We start from the raw sequence: 18,410 nt of genomic DNA, 5'->3' as shown, positions 1-18,410 counted from the left end.
AAGTGCATCTAACAAAACACAACAAACCATTCTCATTATTTGTATTTCAAAAATTAATTATATTATGGGATCAACCTTATGACAAATTAATGTATTGGTACTATGGCCGAGTGGTCTAAGGCGATGGATTTAAGCCCCATTACCGCGAGGTGCCTGGGTTCGAACCCCAGTGGTACCATTTTTCTTTTTTCTTTTTTTTCTTTTGAAACTTTTTTATTCCGGCGATCAAGGTTTAGTAATCCCTAATATATATCATAATAGTTTTCAACTATATATAATCAAAAGAACATCTTTACCCTTCGAAATTATTATTCAATCTTTTTTGAATTCAGTGGTTCAACGTTCAAACTCAATGATAAAAATCTATCAATATTCTGGAAACATCTCAACATAAGAATCAGTGATGACTCTGTACTTTTCAAATTGATTGTTTTTAAAGATTGATTTATTTCATGCATATAGCATATCTAATAATAATAGCTTATCGCACATCTTATCCTCTGTTGTTTAGTAAGATGAGTTTAGAATTGTGTAAACATTACCAAAATGATCTTAAATTTCCTTTAGTAGTCATTAGAAGCATCCTATTGATCTTATTTATCATGCGATATTGAAAATTATTCACTAAATAGTCATTTGTTGAAAAACAATATTCATTGTCAAAAAGGACAATGATTTCCAAAGTCTTTGAAACTGCAATACAACGGAATATCGAAGCAGTATTCTAAATTTTCTAGGCAATTAACAACATTTCAACCGAAGGGATTATCACCTCATAAAATTTGCTTACAATTCAAACTATCGGTAAAGATCACCCATTAGTCGCCTTAAACCCAACGTAAGGGGAAAAACTATGTTCATATATTACTATTATGAATAGCAATGGAGATTATTAATGACAAATTCATACACGTTTTCTTTACTCATTGATTTTACAAATTGAATTAAAGATTGGCCCATTATCTCTCAGAAAAAAATGTCAAAAAAGGGTGTTCATTAAAATTCCTAATTTCCTTGAAAATCCTTTATATCATAATCACTAGACCAGTGCTCAATTTAATCATAAAACAGAAATCTATCGTCATATCTTTTGAATTTTTTACGCAATGAATTGACATTCATATATATGCCACATAGAATATTTTTCAATTTGGTTCTCCAAAATTGAGAACCTAAATTGAAAATCAATTTCTATTTTTTAGCAAGATGGAAGATCAGCATGAACCTGTGGTGATTCAAGTAGAGGAAGAAGCTAATGTAGATGCTTCCAACTCATACTCATCAACAACAGAGAGTAAGAAAGACTCTGATGAAAAGAATGATAAAGAAAATCCAGGTGAAAGTCTGGATAACGACAAAGAGGATGAAGAATTTAATAAACATAGAGTCGGTCGTTTTGTAACTGTTATCAATCTTTTGAACTCCCTTCTTGGAGCAAGTATCTTTTCACTTCCAGGAAAATTCAAAGAGGTTGGTATTATTCCATCAATAGTTCTCTTGGCTATTGCTGCATATGTAGCTTATGTTAGCTCTAATATTCTTGTTCGTTTGCAAAAGGAAGTCAATGGAAAAGGATTTGATGATATATCCCTTAAGATTTTTGGACGTATCGGTCAAATATTTGTATCAATCATCTCATTAGTATTCTGCACAGCAAGTTTAGTTGCATATATCGTTATCGCATGTGATGTTATACAGCAATGGTTCGTTCTCAAAGGTATCAAAGTAACATACCTTGCACGTGTCGGTATCACATTTGTTTACAGTATCTTACCGATTTCGTTATCAATCCCAAGATCATTGAAATTCTTATCGTATTTCTCTTCACTAACCATTGTAATCATGATCTTCTATTCCATTGTTGTTATTATTAGAGCACCAAAGATCATTCCACACCAGGATTTCAAGCATCCAAACTTTACAGTTGGTAAATTTGGTTTTGGTCTCTTATCAGCTCTTTCTATCTGCTTCCTTAACTTCACATTACCTATTACAACACTACCAATCATAGAGAAGTACAACAAAGACCTCAAGAAGAGAAGTGTTGCTTTGGCATTTACTTGCATTGCATGCTTTACTTTGCTTGCTATTCCAGGTGTACTTGGATATCTCATGATCTTCGAAGTTAACTCTTCAGAGTTGATTTTCTCATATGAAAAGTTCCAGAAGGATGTATTATTCAACATTGTCAAAGGCGGTTGCTTGGTTGCTGTGTTATATTCATATCCAGTATTCATCAAGCCAGTCATTTGCTCTTGGTCGCAGTTCTTCTTTAAAGAGAATGATGCTTATGATCTCTCGATTCCTAAATTGGCATGCGTTCATGTAGTTTCTCATACAATTCCTGTATGTGTTGCAGCGTTTTATCCTAAGGTAATGACTATTCTAGACTATTGCGGTTCATTCGGCTGCTTGATTGATATTCTTGTACCGGCTTTACTGTATTATGTACATTTCAAGCCATCATTCAAATCAATATCGTTCTGGTGGTCATGGGCGCTTATAATTTTAGGTGCCTTCCTTGCAATTACAACAATTGTTATCAATGTTAGGAGCGCTATATCATCAAATTAATTAGAATAAATATCTATCCATATAGTTTGCGGTAAAATGTGCGAAACGTCTTTTTTTATTATGTAGAAAATTATCTTCGGAAAATTATTCTTGTTGGTAATTTCTGCCCAAAAGTTTTGATATGCTTTTCATGGGGTGTAGTGAAACTTCCTTGTTTTTCCAAAAACGTGTAGATTCTTGAGCTGGCTGATATCAAATGAAAATTCTGACATCATTATGGTACTCTGATGATATATTAGTTAATGGAAACTAAGTAATATAATGCGAAATCCTTGAGCGAATCGATTAATTTGGACATATAAGATGTTTGAATTAAGGATTTTTGCTTTTTAAAAACATCGAAGATATCACATCGTCTTACTAGACAACATATTAGCATTAAAGTTGTAAATGGACAATTTCTTACTAGATCGGAATTGCGATTTATAAACAATTGGAAATATCTATTGAAAAACAAATCAATCAGAGCCAGTGCTTGCTTCTCAATATTAATATCGATTTATTGGCTCGTAGCATATATCTTTTGTAAACTTTGAAAGAATGATTTCAAGGCAAGTATCGTTTTATCCATAAATTTTATTATAAATAGAATCCTTGCATAGTAATAGACCTTTTCTTTATAGTTGTTCACCTGTCAACCTTGTTTCCAAAAAATCCGAAAACTCAATAAATATTGTTCTAAAAGGCATGCTAATAATTTTTTAATCACAAATCATCACAATTCTTAGACATCATCTTGATTTGAATACTAATCTGACAAAACAGACGATGAACTTTTATCAATTTGCTATTTGGAGAAATAAAAAGTCATTGCATATCAGTAATCATATCTAGCTATATTGTTTGTTTAGAATTTCGTTTCTGAATGATTCCACGGTTTTTCAGAAATTTTGAATATTGTTTAATTTACCCTCAATATTTTCTGAAGCCCTAATCGTACACTTCACCTCCTCATTTTTCAAACTTAGGGATGAAGATTGGTATTCCTAAAGAGATCAAGGATCATGAATTCCGTGTTTCCATTACACCATCTGGTGTTCAAGAATTCGTTGCCAATGGCCACGAAGTCTACATTGAACACAATGCTGGTCTCGGCAGTGGCTTCCCAGATGAGATTTACGTCTCTGTTGGCGCAAAGATCCTCCAGACAGCTAAGGAAGTCTACGACATCGCTGATATGATCTATAAGGTCAAGGAACCAATTGGCCCAGAATACGAGATGATCCATGAAGGCCAGATTGTTTTCACATACTTCCACTTCGCTTGCGAGAAGGAATTAACAGAGGCTATGATCAAGCGCAAAGCTATTTGCATTGCCTTCGAAACAGTTCGTGGCCCAGATGGCAGATCCCTCCCACTTCTTGTCCCAATGTCACAAGTTGCTGGTAGAATGTCTGCTCAGGAAGGTGCTCGCTTCCTCGAGAGACCACAGGGTGGCAAGGGTATCCTCTTATCAGGTGTCCCCGGAGTCAAGCCAGCTAACGTCCTCGTTCTTGGTGCAGGCACAGTCGGCTACTTCGCTGCTCTTTCTCTTGCTGGTATGGGTGCTCAGGTTACAATCACAGATGTTTCCATCCCAAGATTAAACCAGATCAGAGACTATCTCCCATCCAACGTCTCTACACTTTACAGCACAAGATTCAACATTGAGCAGGAACTTCTACATGTTGACTTAATCATTGGCTGCGCTTTGATCCCAGGTTCAAAGGCTCCATATCTTATCACAAAGGATATGTTGAAGCTCATCAGAGATGGCACAGTTATGATCGATGTCGCCATTGACCAGGGTGGCTGCTTCGAATCATCCCATCCAACAACCCATACTGATCCAACCTTCATCTACGAAGGCAAGGTTCACTATTGCGTTGGCAACATCCCAGGTGCTGTTCCATTCACATCAACACCAGCTCTTGCTAATGCTACATTCCCATATGCCCTCCAGATCGCTAACTTGGGCTGGGAAGCTGCTTGCAGAGCCGACAAGGGCCTTGCTCAGGGTCTTAACATCGTCAACGGTAAGGTAACATTCAAGGGTGTTGCTGATGCTTTCAACCTTCCATTTGAGCCATGGGCTTAAGCAACCAAATTTAGATTTTTTTAGTTTAAACTTCGATTTTCATACAAACACTTCCTATTTTTAATCCATTCTAAGCAATTTGATACTGCAGAAAGTTTAGCAGTTCATGATTCAAGATTTTCATGCTTAATATTAATGACTTTATTGAATATGATCAGATTAGATGCAGGTTACAAAATACAAACGATTTGTATATCCAGCCGTATACTATGAGTGAAAAGATCCGTCCGAGTAAGATAGTTCGCAAAATATACGTTATTTCAGGAAAAAAAATATTCACATGAACATCTTCAAGCAGATTTTTCTCAGTAATATAACGTCAAACTATCTTTAATTGTGGAGAGAAATGGAAGTTTTCTTCATGTATAGTAGTTTGATACTTAGTTTTTACATTAATGTCTGAAACAATGTTGGCATATATTCAATTTAAAATCGATATCAGAGATGTTTATTAAGAATATATCCCATCGTTTGACATCTTACTCTCATGAAAATTTGCCAGATTGTTTTCGAGAAAAAGTCCTCGATTACCATGTTAGGAGATTGATCTAACTTCATTTATAAAGATAATGCTAAATATGGAAGCATAGATGTAACAATTAGACTCCAAATATTACCGTTATGCTAAAAACAAGATTTTACAAATTTGTTAAAATTCACTCAACAAGTTGAAATTCCAGTAACAAAGCAAAATCAATCTGAGATGAAAACGGGAATATTACGCATATATCTACTAAAAACCAATATAAAACAAATATATAATAAAAATTCGAGATCAATGCCGCGAATTGCGACAAATAACTTGAATATGTTGTCTTATGTTACTTAGAAAAAGTAGTGTACATAAAGATCCTGAAGTGGAACCTTTTGAATATGCTCAAATAAAATTCTTTACTAAAACTTTTTCTTTTTTTGAAATAAATATATTCTGAATCATCTTTTAGAATAAGTTATTTCACGAATATCATGAAATATGTAAAAAAAAAATTAATTCAAATAATAATTCAAATAATCCGAAATGTATAAGGACAAAAAGGAATATTTTAGAACAAGCATCAAATATAAATAATGTTTACAATTCCAAATTTTTTCAATTTTTCAAATTTCCATTGAAAATTTGTATTTCTTATCTTGATTTTTAAAATTTTGAGTTTTTTTTGGAATTATAAATTAAGATTTGAGATTCATAATATAGATGGTTGTTGTCGTGTATGCGAATGTGTTCGTTTCATTTTCATAGTTCTGAATTTTTTCATGTTTTATGATGAAATGTCCAAGCAAATTCAGGTTTAAATAGCATATTTAAAGACATATTACACAAATTTACATTTACTTCATTATAATATATTGAATTAGAAGATGCATAATATGATAATATCATTCTTAGGATCCAATATATTTTCAATTTTCTTGAAACTACAACTTCTGTAATTATGAGTTAAATATGGAAAACATATCACAAATATCTAGTAGATGATATATCATTCATTCTCGAAACATGAGTATGTAAGGAAAAATTCTCGAAATGTTTCCAAAACAAATAATAATGCAAAGAATACACTCTAAAATCGATTGATGGTATGAATATGTTTATTTACAGGTAAAATAATCTAAAATAAATTTTAATTAAATTATCTGGAAATCATCCTTGTAGTTTGCTTCCATCCTTCGTCTATTAGTCATCAAGTATCTGTATAATCTAAATGCATTGCCAAAATCTAGAAAGCATTGTCCAAGATTCGCCAATGGGATCACAAAATATAAACGTACGCTTATTTTGAGTTCTCAATTTTTAATTACAGCAAGCCATACATGCTTAAAGGCTTTATGAACGAATACAGAGAAAATTCAATCACCATAAATTTTTTGAATGCCTTCCCAAAATGAATGATGAAGAATTTATTGATTTTGTTGCAGATTTCTTGTCTTCTGACGATTGGGTTGTTCCAACAATAGATTTCATGATGAGTAACTGCTCTTCCTTTAACGAAAGTAGCTACAATTCACTTGAAGAATATAAAATTTATTTACAATATACCGATCTTCTTGAAAATATCATAACTAATACACTGTGTACAGATATTGGTGTTTCATTCGAAGAGTTTCAAAGTAAAATTATATCGAATTACGATCTTCAAAATTATAGAGCAAAAACAATTACAGAAAGCATTTCAAAATCGCTCGATTTTTCAAAATTCAAAGAAGATATGCTTCGGTATAAGGAAGATTTAGAAGAGGAAGAAGAAATTATTGAACCTCCAGAAAATCTTGATTATGAAACACAAGCTTCATTCATTTTAGGATCCGAGGTACCTCAAAACACATTTAAAGTAACGCCTCCTTTACCAAGACAAGAAGATACAACATTCAAAATTAAACCTCCTGATTTTCAAAAACGATCTCGAAATATTCGTGCAAAAATTCTACAAAGGAAGAGAACCAGTAAGCAAGCAGAGATAGTTAAGCCAAATATGAATGGAAAAATATCCTACATTCGAAATCAAATTAATACCATGCAAAAGTATCAACCACAAATATCAGCCTAGAATAAAATGTTTGAATATATTGCGCTTTTTAATTTTAATTATATTTTTTTTATCTGCTTGAGATCTGCTTGAGAAGTAGTCTTGAATATAGCTGCCATACAATTGAATTTTATCAATACATTCGCAAAAAAGAGTTTGAAATGGTTAATTTTATCTTTTGAAAAAGAAAAATTACTTCTATTCAATAAGAGTAGTGTCTTATGATAGACAGAGATATAAATATGATTATCACTTACATTTTGATGCCCGCATTGCAATATGCTGTTTACCAGATGAAGTATGTATTACTGTTGAATAACATTAATGTGATAAACATGTAGTGTGTTGGAAGTTCTTGTTGTGCGTATGGTAATTAAGAATCAGTACAACAACACGCTCTCAATTTTTAATTGAGACCCAGTAGATCGTTCAATATTTCAGAATGATCTGAATTTATAAAAACGATGAATCTTTGGTCTTTATTTATTCCTTTTAGTTCCAGCAAATTAATTGCACGTGGAATCTGTTCCATTAACATAGAAGGAAATGCTTATGATATTAACAGCCTCGGATCTGTTAAATCTTTCACATATGAAGATTCAACTTATTATTTCAATCTTTGTGGAGCACTTAAGCCATCAGATATTCCTGGTGCAAATGAATCTGCCTTTATTGGCGGAAATATAATGAAAAAAGTCGGAGATAAATATTACACAACCAATTTCATTGGCCAGTTTGACTTTGGAGAAATATTACCAGGCGTAATGTACTCAGCTGATGGTGAACCAAGAAAGGAAAACGATGAATATAAAGCTACAGACTTTGATATCTTTATCAAATGCGATCAAAACAGTGAATCAACCGAATTTGGTGTCTCAAAGTGGTTTGCTGATAGTACAGATCATTTTACACTGAACTTTACACATAAATCAGGCTGCAAATCTGAAAAACCAAAACCAACTCCAACACCAACATTCGAACCTATCTGTGACTTCCAATCACGCTGGGATATAGACCCTAACTTAGGTATTGATGCTCATTTCGGATCTGTTGATGGTGGCCCATACGGAATTATTACACCAATTTCAATCAATGACAGCAAGGGAATCCTTTATTACAAGCCATGTGGAAGAATGGAATGCCCTCCTCAATATACATGCGAAGATAGTGAATATTCTTCAGCATTTATTTGCCCAGTGGACCAATCGTCCCGTGATTGCCAGAATTTCGGTGTCCAACAGCATTGGAAGTCTGCCATTTCACTCTACAGTAATAAGGAAAGTGATGGACTCTTAATTACTTATGAAAATCAGTATAAGAGCAAACTACACATAACCGACACCGGAATCCTTACATACCCAGAAGGTCATATATTAATAGATGAACAAGCCACTCTTGAAGGTGATACAATTTTATTGAATGGTAAATCTCATGAAGCAGACATTGTCCAGCTCCCAATTCCTCAACCAACAGGCGAAAAGTGCAAGTTAAACACTTCACTTCAGGAAGTAACTCTTAATGTTGATCTTTCCACATTAAATGGCGGAGAAAACGGCCACAACCGCGATGTTAATGTTGAAGGAATGGTTGGCATTAATAATGCAACCATTTACTACCAGCCATGTGGTGCTTTGGCTTGTCCGAAATCATCCGAATGTGGAGGTATCGAAGATTCCACACTTTACTTCTGTTTCGATGAAGGCAGATGCAGATCATACGGTATCTTCGAAAATAACCTCACTTTCACACTTACTGATCCAACAGATCTTAACAAAGGATTCAGAGTTAACTACTACGGTATCCACAATATGGCCCAAGTTGTTTATAAATGCGACCAATCAGTAGGTGTTGACGAACTTCGTATTGATCCAACAGTCAGATTTAACGGAACAACATTAGTTTTACAAGTATCAACACCAAATGCATGTTCCAACACTCCGACACCACAACCAACACCAGTTCCATGGAGACTTCCAAAGCTACAACAGTTAAGTCCACTTCCAACACCAATGAAGTCACCAAATCCAGTCAACATCATTCAGAATGAGACACATTATTTGTCAGCTGATTTGAACTTCTTTGAAGACGCAATTCTTTCTAAATCCGGACCAATTAAATACAGATCTAACTCAGCTGATTTCGAATTGAGATACAATCCATGGAATATATTAGATTGCCCAAGAGAAATCGGTATCTGTCCAATCGGAAGAAACACAGCAAATGCTTATGGCTGCTCTAAATCTGATGATGACAATTCATATTGCTGGCCATATGGTAATATCATATATGATGCTGAAGCAAGATTATACGGACAAAGACTTGAAGATGGTCTTGAATTGAGATATAACTCAGAATACGATACAAACTTCAAACTTTTGTTACAATGTGATTTAAAGACACCATATAATCTCATTACATTAGATGAGAACAAACAAATCGAATACCAAGTTTCAAGTGAAGGAAAATCTATTTTAGCTCATGGCTTAGCGCAGAATGCTTGTCCACGTGAATTTGCCTATAATAGATTACCTGAGACACCTTCTCCAACACCAACACCAAGAACAAGAAGACAAGAATGCTTCAAATACGCATCTAAACCATTTTACAAGAAATACATGGAAATTGATCTTTCCAAATTTAAAGATCATGATGAATATGTTATTCTTCGTTCTTCACCTGCTTTCATCAAGGCAGAATTGCAAATTGACTTGGATCAGCCAAGATCATGCAAAGGAGATGTCTGTGTTGGCGGTGGAACAACAAATATTTGGAAATGCATTACAAATGAAGGACAAAAGAAGTGTTACGGCGTTGGTGATGCAAGAATCTCTTTAGATTTCTATTCAACAAGAGACTTCTTAAGAGGTATTACAGTTACATATGGCGGTGGCTATGACAACTATAGTACAAGAATCAATTTTGTATGCAATGAATCAGTTCCAACTGATGAAGTTGATTTCGATGATGTCGGATTCGAAGATGATAAAGTCATCACTTTAACTGCACATACAAATGCTGTTTGCACAAAGAAGTATGAAGGAGATGTTCCAACACTATGTCCAGATCCATATGAACCAGATGTAACTCCAACACCAACTCCAGCACCAACACCTTCATCAAAGATTTCTGGTGGAGGTATTTTCTTGATCCTTGTTTTCATTCCTTTACCTATTTACTTCCTTATTGGTGTCATTTTCAATCTTGTTGTTTATCACACTGTTTCTATCTTCCACAAGAATTTCTGGCTCGAATTCGTTGCTTGCGTTCAAACAGGATTCATGTTCATTGTATCTTGTGGCAGAGTTACAGTTGTTGGATCTGGAAAATACGAAGAAGTTTAATAAAAATATAGTTTCTTTTTTTTCTTACTCTTTTACTTCAATTTTTTTTAATATAAGCTTTTCAATCTCGTCATATAAAGAGCTTATAAGGAAAACTCATATGGAAATATATACTCATACTATTATGCTATTCACACCGAATGCAAACAAATCAATCTGTGTGAAAATTAAGGATATTTTGCACAAAATTTAGTCCTGTGAAATGATAACAGCTATTAGTACTACGTCTGCTAATATAGAATCATATGGTTATCATATGCTCATCATTATAATTGTGGTGTTACTCTTTTTACCTAAATTTTATGAATGAGTAATGCAAAAACAATAAGGTTAGCGATGAATTCGTATTCATTATTGGACAAGGACATATTAGCGCTATTCAAAATGAAAAGGTTTGGAATTTTTTTAAAATTTTTTCCTAAAATTATCCAAAATTTTTTTAAATATGCTGAAGAATAGTGACAATCGGAGCGGAAGTGAGAAAATTGATGACTTTACAAACTTCTTCTATTCGACATATACAAGTGATTTACCCACGATTCCAAAAGAATATTTGGATAATATGCCAGAAAATGTTAAATCCAAATATTCTAAACAAGATACAAGGAGTTTTTCGAACAAATCTGATTTTATAGATTCGCTTGGACTATCAGATGATATTGATAAAAAAGAACTTGAGTTATTCTTAGATTTTTCCGAAAAAATTAAAGAAAAAAACGTATTCAATTTACTGAATAGAATAATTCTCAGGGTTGACAGAAATATCCTAAGTATTCTTAGTTCCGACAATGGAAAACTCGTTTTTGCTGATTATCCTATATTTACAAAATATTTTCAATACATATCAGAATGCAACCAGAAAAATATCAAATCTAGCATAAACGATGCCCTCTTATTCGTACACAGCATTCTCCAATTCTTAATTCCAAGAATGGAAAATAAAATTTTACAATCTTACATTATTTCTATTCTTAAAACTCTTTATCAATTATACAACAAAAGCGATTTTGATTACAAGAGCAATCCTATATTTACAAACGCATTTGATTTTATTGATAAATATTTTACGATCGATAGCAAAAATCTCAGTGAAGACTTTATTATTCAGCTCATAGATGTACTAGATCAATCAAAAGGAAGCCGTACTATCGATCAAAATGCTCTAATTTCAATTGAAATTATTAGATTCTTTTCTACCGATACAGAAGTTCTTCCAATGTCAGGAATCAACATTATGTTCATCAAATTCGCATTGGAACAAATCATCAAGTTCCCAGTTCCTCCAAAAATCGTTTTTGAAAAAGAGTTTATTTTGACAGTTGTAAATATTATGAAACACTTCCTTCCAACAGTCGAAATGGATGCCAAATATGATTCTCCAGTTACTAATTATTCAATTGAAGACATTGATGAAACTCATTTCGATAAAAAATTTGAAAATTATCATTCAGATTTAGGATCCAATTATTCATTACCAAAACAAGTAGAATTCAACATTAATCCACTTCTGAATGATTTGGTCAATCCTATTATCAATTATATTAAAAAATTTGAAGAATCTCAACGAAATGTTGAAAAAACAACTCAACAAAAGAAATTAGTACCTTTCAACATGTTCATTGACCAATTTGATACAGATATAGATATAAACAATGTCATTTTATTGATTGTTTATATGCTTGACAAATCGAAAAACGAAGGAAACTTATTTATTTATTCTTATGGATTCTGGGATTTGATAAATCCAAAAGTTTTTGGCGAAACATATTCAAGTACAGTGAGAAATGCTGTTCTTAGGTTATCAATCAGCATGTTCTTCAATCCTTCATCGAAAGTTCCTGAATCAATTTTGCAAATAATATCTATTGAAAACTTTTTCCACTTTTGGCCACTTTTCAAAGAACTTGAATCAATAAAAGGCAGCCAAGAGTTCATTAAAAGTCTTGTTTTCAATGGATTATTTGCAAAACTCGCTGACTTTGCAATAGATAACATGTTTATCTATGATTATCTCAGATATTTCATTTACAAATTTCCAAAGATTTGTTTTTCAGAGAATTTAGTCAAATCAAGGATGTTGACACACAGTCAAACATTCATTAAACTTGTTAAGGCAGCAACAAGAGAACAAGAAATTTGTCTTAAATTGAAAGACATTTTATATGACTCTCTTAAATGTAAAAAGGATGAAATAACTGCAGCAATTATGGGAATTATTGGAACTTATTCAAATTTGGACTTTAACATTGATTTGAATGATTTAATGACTATATTAGTTCAAGAAGTCAAAAAGAAAAACTTGTATTTGGAGTTTATTAATCTTTTGGCTAATTTGGCTTATATCAGTTCAAAATATCGAAATCAATTGTTTGAAATGGATGAAAAAACTTTTGACATTCTTGTTGACTGTGATTATGACTTAGATTTAACATTACCTTTAATTCATTGCAGCATTGGAGATATAGATCAAGATATTAAATCAGAAGATTTCTATTCTAATCCTATAGTTTTCAAAACAGCTATTGCAATATTAATAAGAAGATGCAAATATACTAAAATGAATTTGGAAGTGACAAAAGAACTTAATAAACTTTCAACAGTTCCTTCGAATGCAGAAAAAATCTTATTAGCAAATGCTTATGATTTCACTCTTGAAAACATGAAAAATACTACTGATAAAGAAGAATTTAAAGTATATTTGAAATTGTTTGAACTCTTAAGCATGTCGCAATTCACTCCATCAATGTATCAGAAGTTAATAAAGACAATTGAAGCCAAACATTATTTATTTGCAAACTTGGTTTTCGAAGTGATTTATAAATTAATTATTGAAAGTAAATTAACTCGTGAATGGTCATTTGTTTTCTCAGAAAATGGTTCACAACTTGTAGATGAAAATGTCCAAATCAAGCAAGATACAACAATTGCTTTTTCAATAAGTAACATGAAGATTGATTCCAAACACACTTATCCTTTGTTTTTGATGAAAAATGATAAAACAGAGATCAAAATGAGTTTCGCAATCAAAGAGAATTGTTCTTACATGTATATTGATTATGATCAATCTGTTAAGAACATATTGAAGTTCGAAAGAACTTATTTCGATCCAAACTTCATATCCAATGTTTTAATTATTTTCAATTTACCAAAGATAACAATAAACATCAACAAAAGTCAAAAAACAATTAATATTCTTGAGCCAAAGGATGAAGAAAACGAATCACAAGAAGAAAAACCAGCAAAACCACGTGAAAAAACAAAATCACCGAAGAAACAAGAATTCCAAGATGCTGATTATACAATATCATTTGCAAGTTTCTTGAATAATTCTATCTTGGATTGTTCAATTTCAGATATTTCACTTTTCCATGAAATAATCAATGTAGTTCCTGAAGATCCACTTCTTATGGCTGAAAGATCGACTCTCTACAGGAAATATTCTCCTCGTTGTGTTGTTGGAGATAAAATCGAGTTTATTGATCAAAAAGACAACAAAAAGACAGCAAAATTTAATGGAATTATTTCATTCGGAAGAAGCACTATATTTAGAGTTTTGAATAATGCTGATTACTTGTATTCATTAGTACCTGTTGTACAGAATTATTGTGATAGAGATGACTCAACAAATCTAGAATCAGATCAAAATGATTCAATTGCTGTTATTTTGTTGAGAATTTTCAAGATAATGTTGGATTCTGATGATGCTTTATGCACAAGTTTCTATAGAAATGATTATTTCAAGTATTTCGCCAGTTTCTTATCGAAACTTAAATCGGAATTTGTTGATACAAACTTCCTTACAAGAGCAGTTGATTTAATGGATACGAAACTCAGTGATAAAATTGCTGTTGCTTTCTTCTTGAATATTGATTTCGCAAAGAATATTTCTAGAGTTCCGAAATTCATTGAAAATTATGCAATGAAATGTTACCAATTCCATAAAACCTCTTTCTTTAATAGAGAAGCTTTAGTTATTTATTATGGTGGTGTTTTGGAAATGCCATCACAAACAACTAATAACAAAATTAATTTGGATGGAAGACAAGAATTCTTGAATTTCGCTTTGCAAATCATTTCTGATGAAGAATTCAAAGCAGACAAATCTTTCTTAATTACTTATCCAATGTGGAATGATAAGAAAGGTTTCGAAGAAGCAGTTAAGCTGATTAAGGAAATCAATATCTTCAAGGACATTGAATCATCGATTTCTAACATTTTCCTTCCTTGGATTTACATGTTAAATCTTCCAGATTTACACATTTTTGCTTTAGATAAATTCATTGAATATTTCAATAAATATTCCAAAGACGAAAAGAAGAAATCAGAGCTTGTTAAATTGTCAATTATTGCTTCATTGAATTTCAATTCCATTCTTGATAAAGAAGAAGATATCAATAAATACAGAGAAATCTTCATCCAATCTTCAATTACAATTCCATTGCTTCTAAAAATTTTGTCATTTACAATTGATAAAGAAAGAGCAATGAAATGGTTGATTGAACAACTTCGAAAGGAAAATATCAGTCAGAACTTCATTGAATGCATGAATTGGCAATACTTCTTATTAGATTTCATGTGTAAGATCAACAAAATTAATACAGAACCTTTCATTTTGATTTTGCAAAGAAATCCAAGTCATATAACAACTCTCTTCAGATTGATCGAATCATTTTACATAAATCATAAATCATTAATTAATTGGGAAAAGTTGGAAACAGATATCCTTCTAAATCTTCCAAAGGATTGTTTCAAAGGTCATCTTAATGAAATTCTTTCTTTACTTGTTCCTTTAATTATGCATGATTTTGAAATTGTTTCCAACAAAAATGTTGAATCTTTTCCACTTGGAAATTTGAGAGAATGCATGGACTATTTAATCAAACTTCCAGCAGCTGTTGTTAAAACAGATAGAGAGGAAACATCAAAAGATAAAACACTCCTCCAATTCACTTTGGATCTTTTGGATTATTATGATGGAAAAAGCGTTACAATTTATGAAGTTAAATTTGACATGATTTTGTTATTTATTGATTTGTTATATGAATATTCAAAGTTTGGTGATGATATTGAAGAATACTTTAACAAGATCATCAATTGGTTATCTCATAATCCGATGAATGTCCAATTACTTGGAATTTCCAATATCAAAGAATTTTATCATGAATTGCCGCCAAGATTAGAAAAATATTACAGAAAAGATATCGAACCATGCAGATATTTCTATGATAGATTAGACAATGACAAGTTCAGTTATGGATTCTTCAAAGCAGTTGAAAGACAAAGATCAGATATTTTCAGGAGTTTCGAATTATTATTAAACAAAGATCATATAAGAATTACTTATAAAGATGATCTTCTCAAATCATGTATGAAACATTCCTATGATCATTATTACAATGATTACTTGGTTTCTACTAAATACAGATCAGAAGAGTTCCATAATGCAAATCTCAAAGATCTTGAGAATTATTTCAAAACAAATGGAACACTTTTATTCGAAAGCAAAGATGATTTCAAACCAACATTTGTTGTTTCTAGTTTCATCAACAGAAAAGGTGGAAGATCATTGATGGAACCAAGATCTCGTATAAATGATATAACTCATTTTTACCAAAATGATGAGTTCGAATTTCCAAAAGAATATGTTAAAACATCAGCTGGTTTCACTAATAATTGTATCGCAGTAACAATTGAAGGATATTATCAAGGAAAAATCTCTGTAGAAACAGATACAAAATACATCAAGTTCAATGGTTCAACTAAAACAAATTGTCACTTTTATTTTGATTTGAACATCAATGAAATCGAATTTATTTTCAACAGAATTTGTTTCGGAAGAGATGTTGCTTGTGAAATATATTCTTCGTTCAAACCACCTTTGTATTTAATTTTACCTTGTGAAGCACAAAGAGATACTTTTATTTCGTTTGTTGCAGCCATTTATGATAAAGATAATGAGAGAATTCCTCGTGTCGAAGGCAAATTCGATCTATTTACAGAGCTTAGAAAAGCTGTAGGCGGAAATATCTATAATCCAAATAAAGATTTCACAAAAATTGCTCAGACAATCAATCTCCAATCGAGATGGGCGAGTAGAGAAATATCTACTTTTACTTATATCTCTTACTTGAGTATTTTGGGAGGAAGATCATATAATAACACAATGGAATATCCTTTCTTCCCATTTATTTTCCAAAATTATAAAGACAGAGATTTAAGAGATTTGACAAAAACAACGTCTCTCGAAACACAAAGGCAAAGCAATATTGACACTGCTGAAAACATAGGATTTTCTAAAGGCTGCAGTTCCGGACTCTCCGTTATCTTGGATTTCGTAAGATGCTATCCATTCTACGCACAACAATATGATTATTCTAGCAAAGGCTATGAATACTATTCAAGATCTTTCACCATATTCAAATTGGTTGAGGATTTAGAATGTCTTCCTGAATTCTTCTGCTTCCCTTATATTTTCGTGGATACTCTCGGTCTTCCTTTGTTCAAGAACGAAAGAGGAGAATTATTACATGAAGATGTAATTCTCCCAGATTGGGCTAAAACAAAGGAAAATATGAGTCTCACAAATGCAATGAAATTTGTTTCACTTCACAGATATTATTTGGAGACAAGAGCGAACGAACACATCAATATTTGGTTTGATATTATGTATGGAAACAAGAGAGGCAATCATACATACGGAGAGTTCAATAATGTTGATTCTAAGAAGCTAGGAAGAAATTTTGGTGACTACTTAAAATATATTCCAACTGACAGAGTTTTCGAAAGTAGTCACATTCAACGTGAAGATCCACCGAATGATGATGACATGAAAGAAGAAACTTATACATCTAATATCATCTATTTCAATAAGAAAGTTGTTATCACAGAATCAGGAACATACAAATACAATGATGCTCCATTAAATGTAATTCTTCAGAACAGAGCAATTGTTGGAGTTTGGCCTGATTCAAATACGGTTCTTTATTTGAGTGAAAAATCTAAATCACAGAGTTTCGTCATTCTCCATAGAGTGAAAGAAAATTCATTATCTTTCGTTTGCCACCAGTCTTCCAACATTACTTGCGCTTGTGTAGCTGGAAGAAGAATACTTGTAACAGGTGGATTTTACGGAGATGTCAACATCTGGAGTTTGCCAGGAAGAGCTTTAATCAGAAGCTTTTCGTATCATGTTTCTCAAATTGTCAAAGTTGCAATGAGCGCTGACTGTGGATTGATTGCTTCTCTTGACCAAGAAAACAACTTGGTCTTCTGCACAATCGATAGAAAGTTCATTTGCAAGTTACAGACCGATGCAGAAATCGGTTTGTTCGTTTATAAGTCTGGAATTGTTTGCGCTGTTGGAAAGAACAAGATAACGTTTTACAACAGTGTTGGAAATGTTCTTTCAACAGTTGAATTGAAGGAAACAATTGTTCGTGCAAAGAAATGCGTTTTCTACTCTAGTATTGATGCAATTGCTGTTTCATATAGAGTGAATAACAGCGATTCAATCAAAGTGTTTAACGCTGCAGGAGAAGAATTGACAGCGCTAGCACAAGTAGATCTCGAAATAAACAGTTTCTTCGAGTACAACAAGAAAGGAACTATCTTGACTGTTGCATCCGGAACAAAGGTCGTTAAGTTCAAAAAGCGGGATGATAATAAGCAGGATGCTGATAAGAAGGACGCCAATAAGAAGGATGCTGACCTGATTGTGGATCTTTCAATTAATAAATAATGAAGACATTTATTGATTACATATCTGTGATTCAGATAACCACAATGACCTCTTATCAGTTCGATCATTTTCTTATTTTATAAACTTTTTATTTATTTTTGAATTTTGAAATTTTGAGATTATTCCTTTTATAACTTTATCATTTTTTATATTTT

The 18,410-nt window shown here is 32.3% G+C and overlaps 5 protein-coding genes and 1 non-coding gene across 6 annotated transcripts; all 6 read left to right on the top strand.

The window, feature by feature from the left end:
* Window positions 1-96: 96 nt before the first annotated feature.
* On the top strand, window positions 97-178 carry TVAGG3_1050390. Its single transcript has one exon. It is a non-coding gene; the product is annotated as a tRNA-Leu (tRNA).
* A 914-nt stretch (window positions 179-1,092) lies between these two features.
* On the top strand, window positions 1,093-2,620 carry TVAGG3_1050380 (amino acid transmembrane transporter protein; the record flags this gene model as incomplete). Its single annotated transcript, XM_001324591.1, has 1 exon — window positions 1,207-2,574. The coding sequence occupies one exon, from the start codon at window positions 1,207-1,209 to the stop codon at window positions 2,572-2,574; it is 1,368 nt and encodes a 455-aa protein (XP_001324626.1).
* A 923-nt stretch (window positions 2,621-3,543) lies between these two features.
* TVAGG3_1050370 (alanine dehydrogenase family) lies at window positions 3,544-4,699 on the top strand (the record flags this gene model as incomplete). The annotated part of the gene is made up of 1 exon (XM_001324590.1): window positions 3,545-4,651. The coding sequence occupies one exon, from the start codon at window positions 3,545-3,547 to the stop codon at window positions 4,649-4,651; it is 1,107 nt and encodes a 368-aa protein (XP_001324625.1).
* Window positions 4,700-6,533: 1,834 nt separating this feature from the next.
* TVAGG3_1050360 (ARF-like 2 binding protein BART family) lies at window positions 6,534-7,222 on the top strand (the record flags this gene model as incomplete). Its single annotated transcript, XM_001324589.1, has 1 exon — window positions 6,535-7,197. The coding sequence occupies one exon, from the start codon at window positions 6,535-6,537 to the stop codon at window positions 7,195-7,197; it is 663 nt and encodes a 220-aa protein (XP_001324624.1).
* Window positions 7,223-7,562: 340 nt separating this feature from the next.
* On the top strand, window positions 7,563-10,539 carry TVAGG3_1050350 (mannose-6-phosphate receptor family member family; the record flags this gene model as incomplete). Its single annotated transcript, XM_001324588.1, has 1 exon — window positions 7,641-10,517. The coding sequence occupies one exon, from the start codon at window positions 7,641-7,643 to the stop codon at window positions 10,515-10,517; it is 2,877 nt and encodes a 958-aa protein (XP_001324623.1).
* A 412-nt stretch (window positions 10,540-10,951) lies between these two features.
* Window positions 10,952-18,255, top strand: TVAGG3_1050340 (aggrephagy protein; the record flags this gene model as incomplete). The annotated part of the gene is made up of 1 exon (XM_001324587.1): window positions 10,963-18,255. One exon carries the CDS (start codon window positions 10,963-10,965, stop codon window positions 18,253-18,255), a length of 7,293 nt encoding a protein of 2,430 aa, XP_001324622.1.
* Between the last annotated feature and the right edge of the window lie 155 nt (window positions 18,256-18,410).

Source organism: Trichomonas vaginalis, chromosome I (assembly GCF_026262505.1).
Source record: "Trichomonas vaginalis G3 chromosome I, whole genome shotgun sequence".
Classification (NCBI taxonomy): Eukaryota; Parabasalia; order Trichomonadida; family Trichomonadidae; genus Trichomonas; species Trichomonas vaginalis.
The sequence above is the reverse complement of the archived record's forward strand: the minus strand, read 5'-3'. Positions and strand labels throughout refer to the sequence as shown.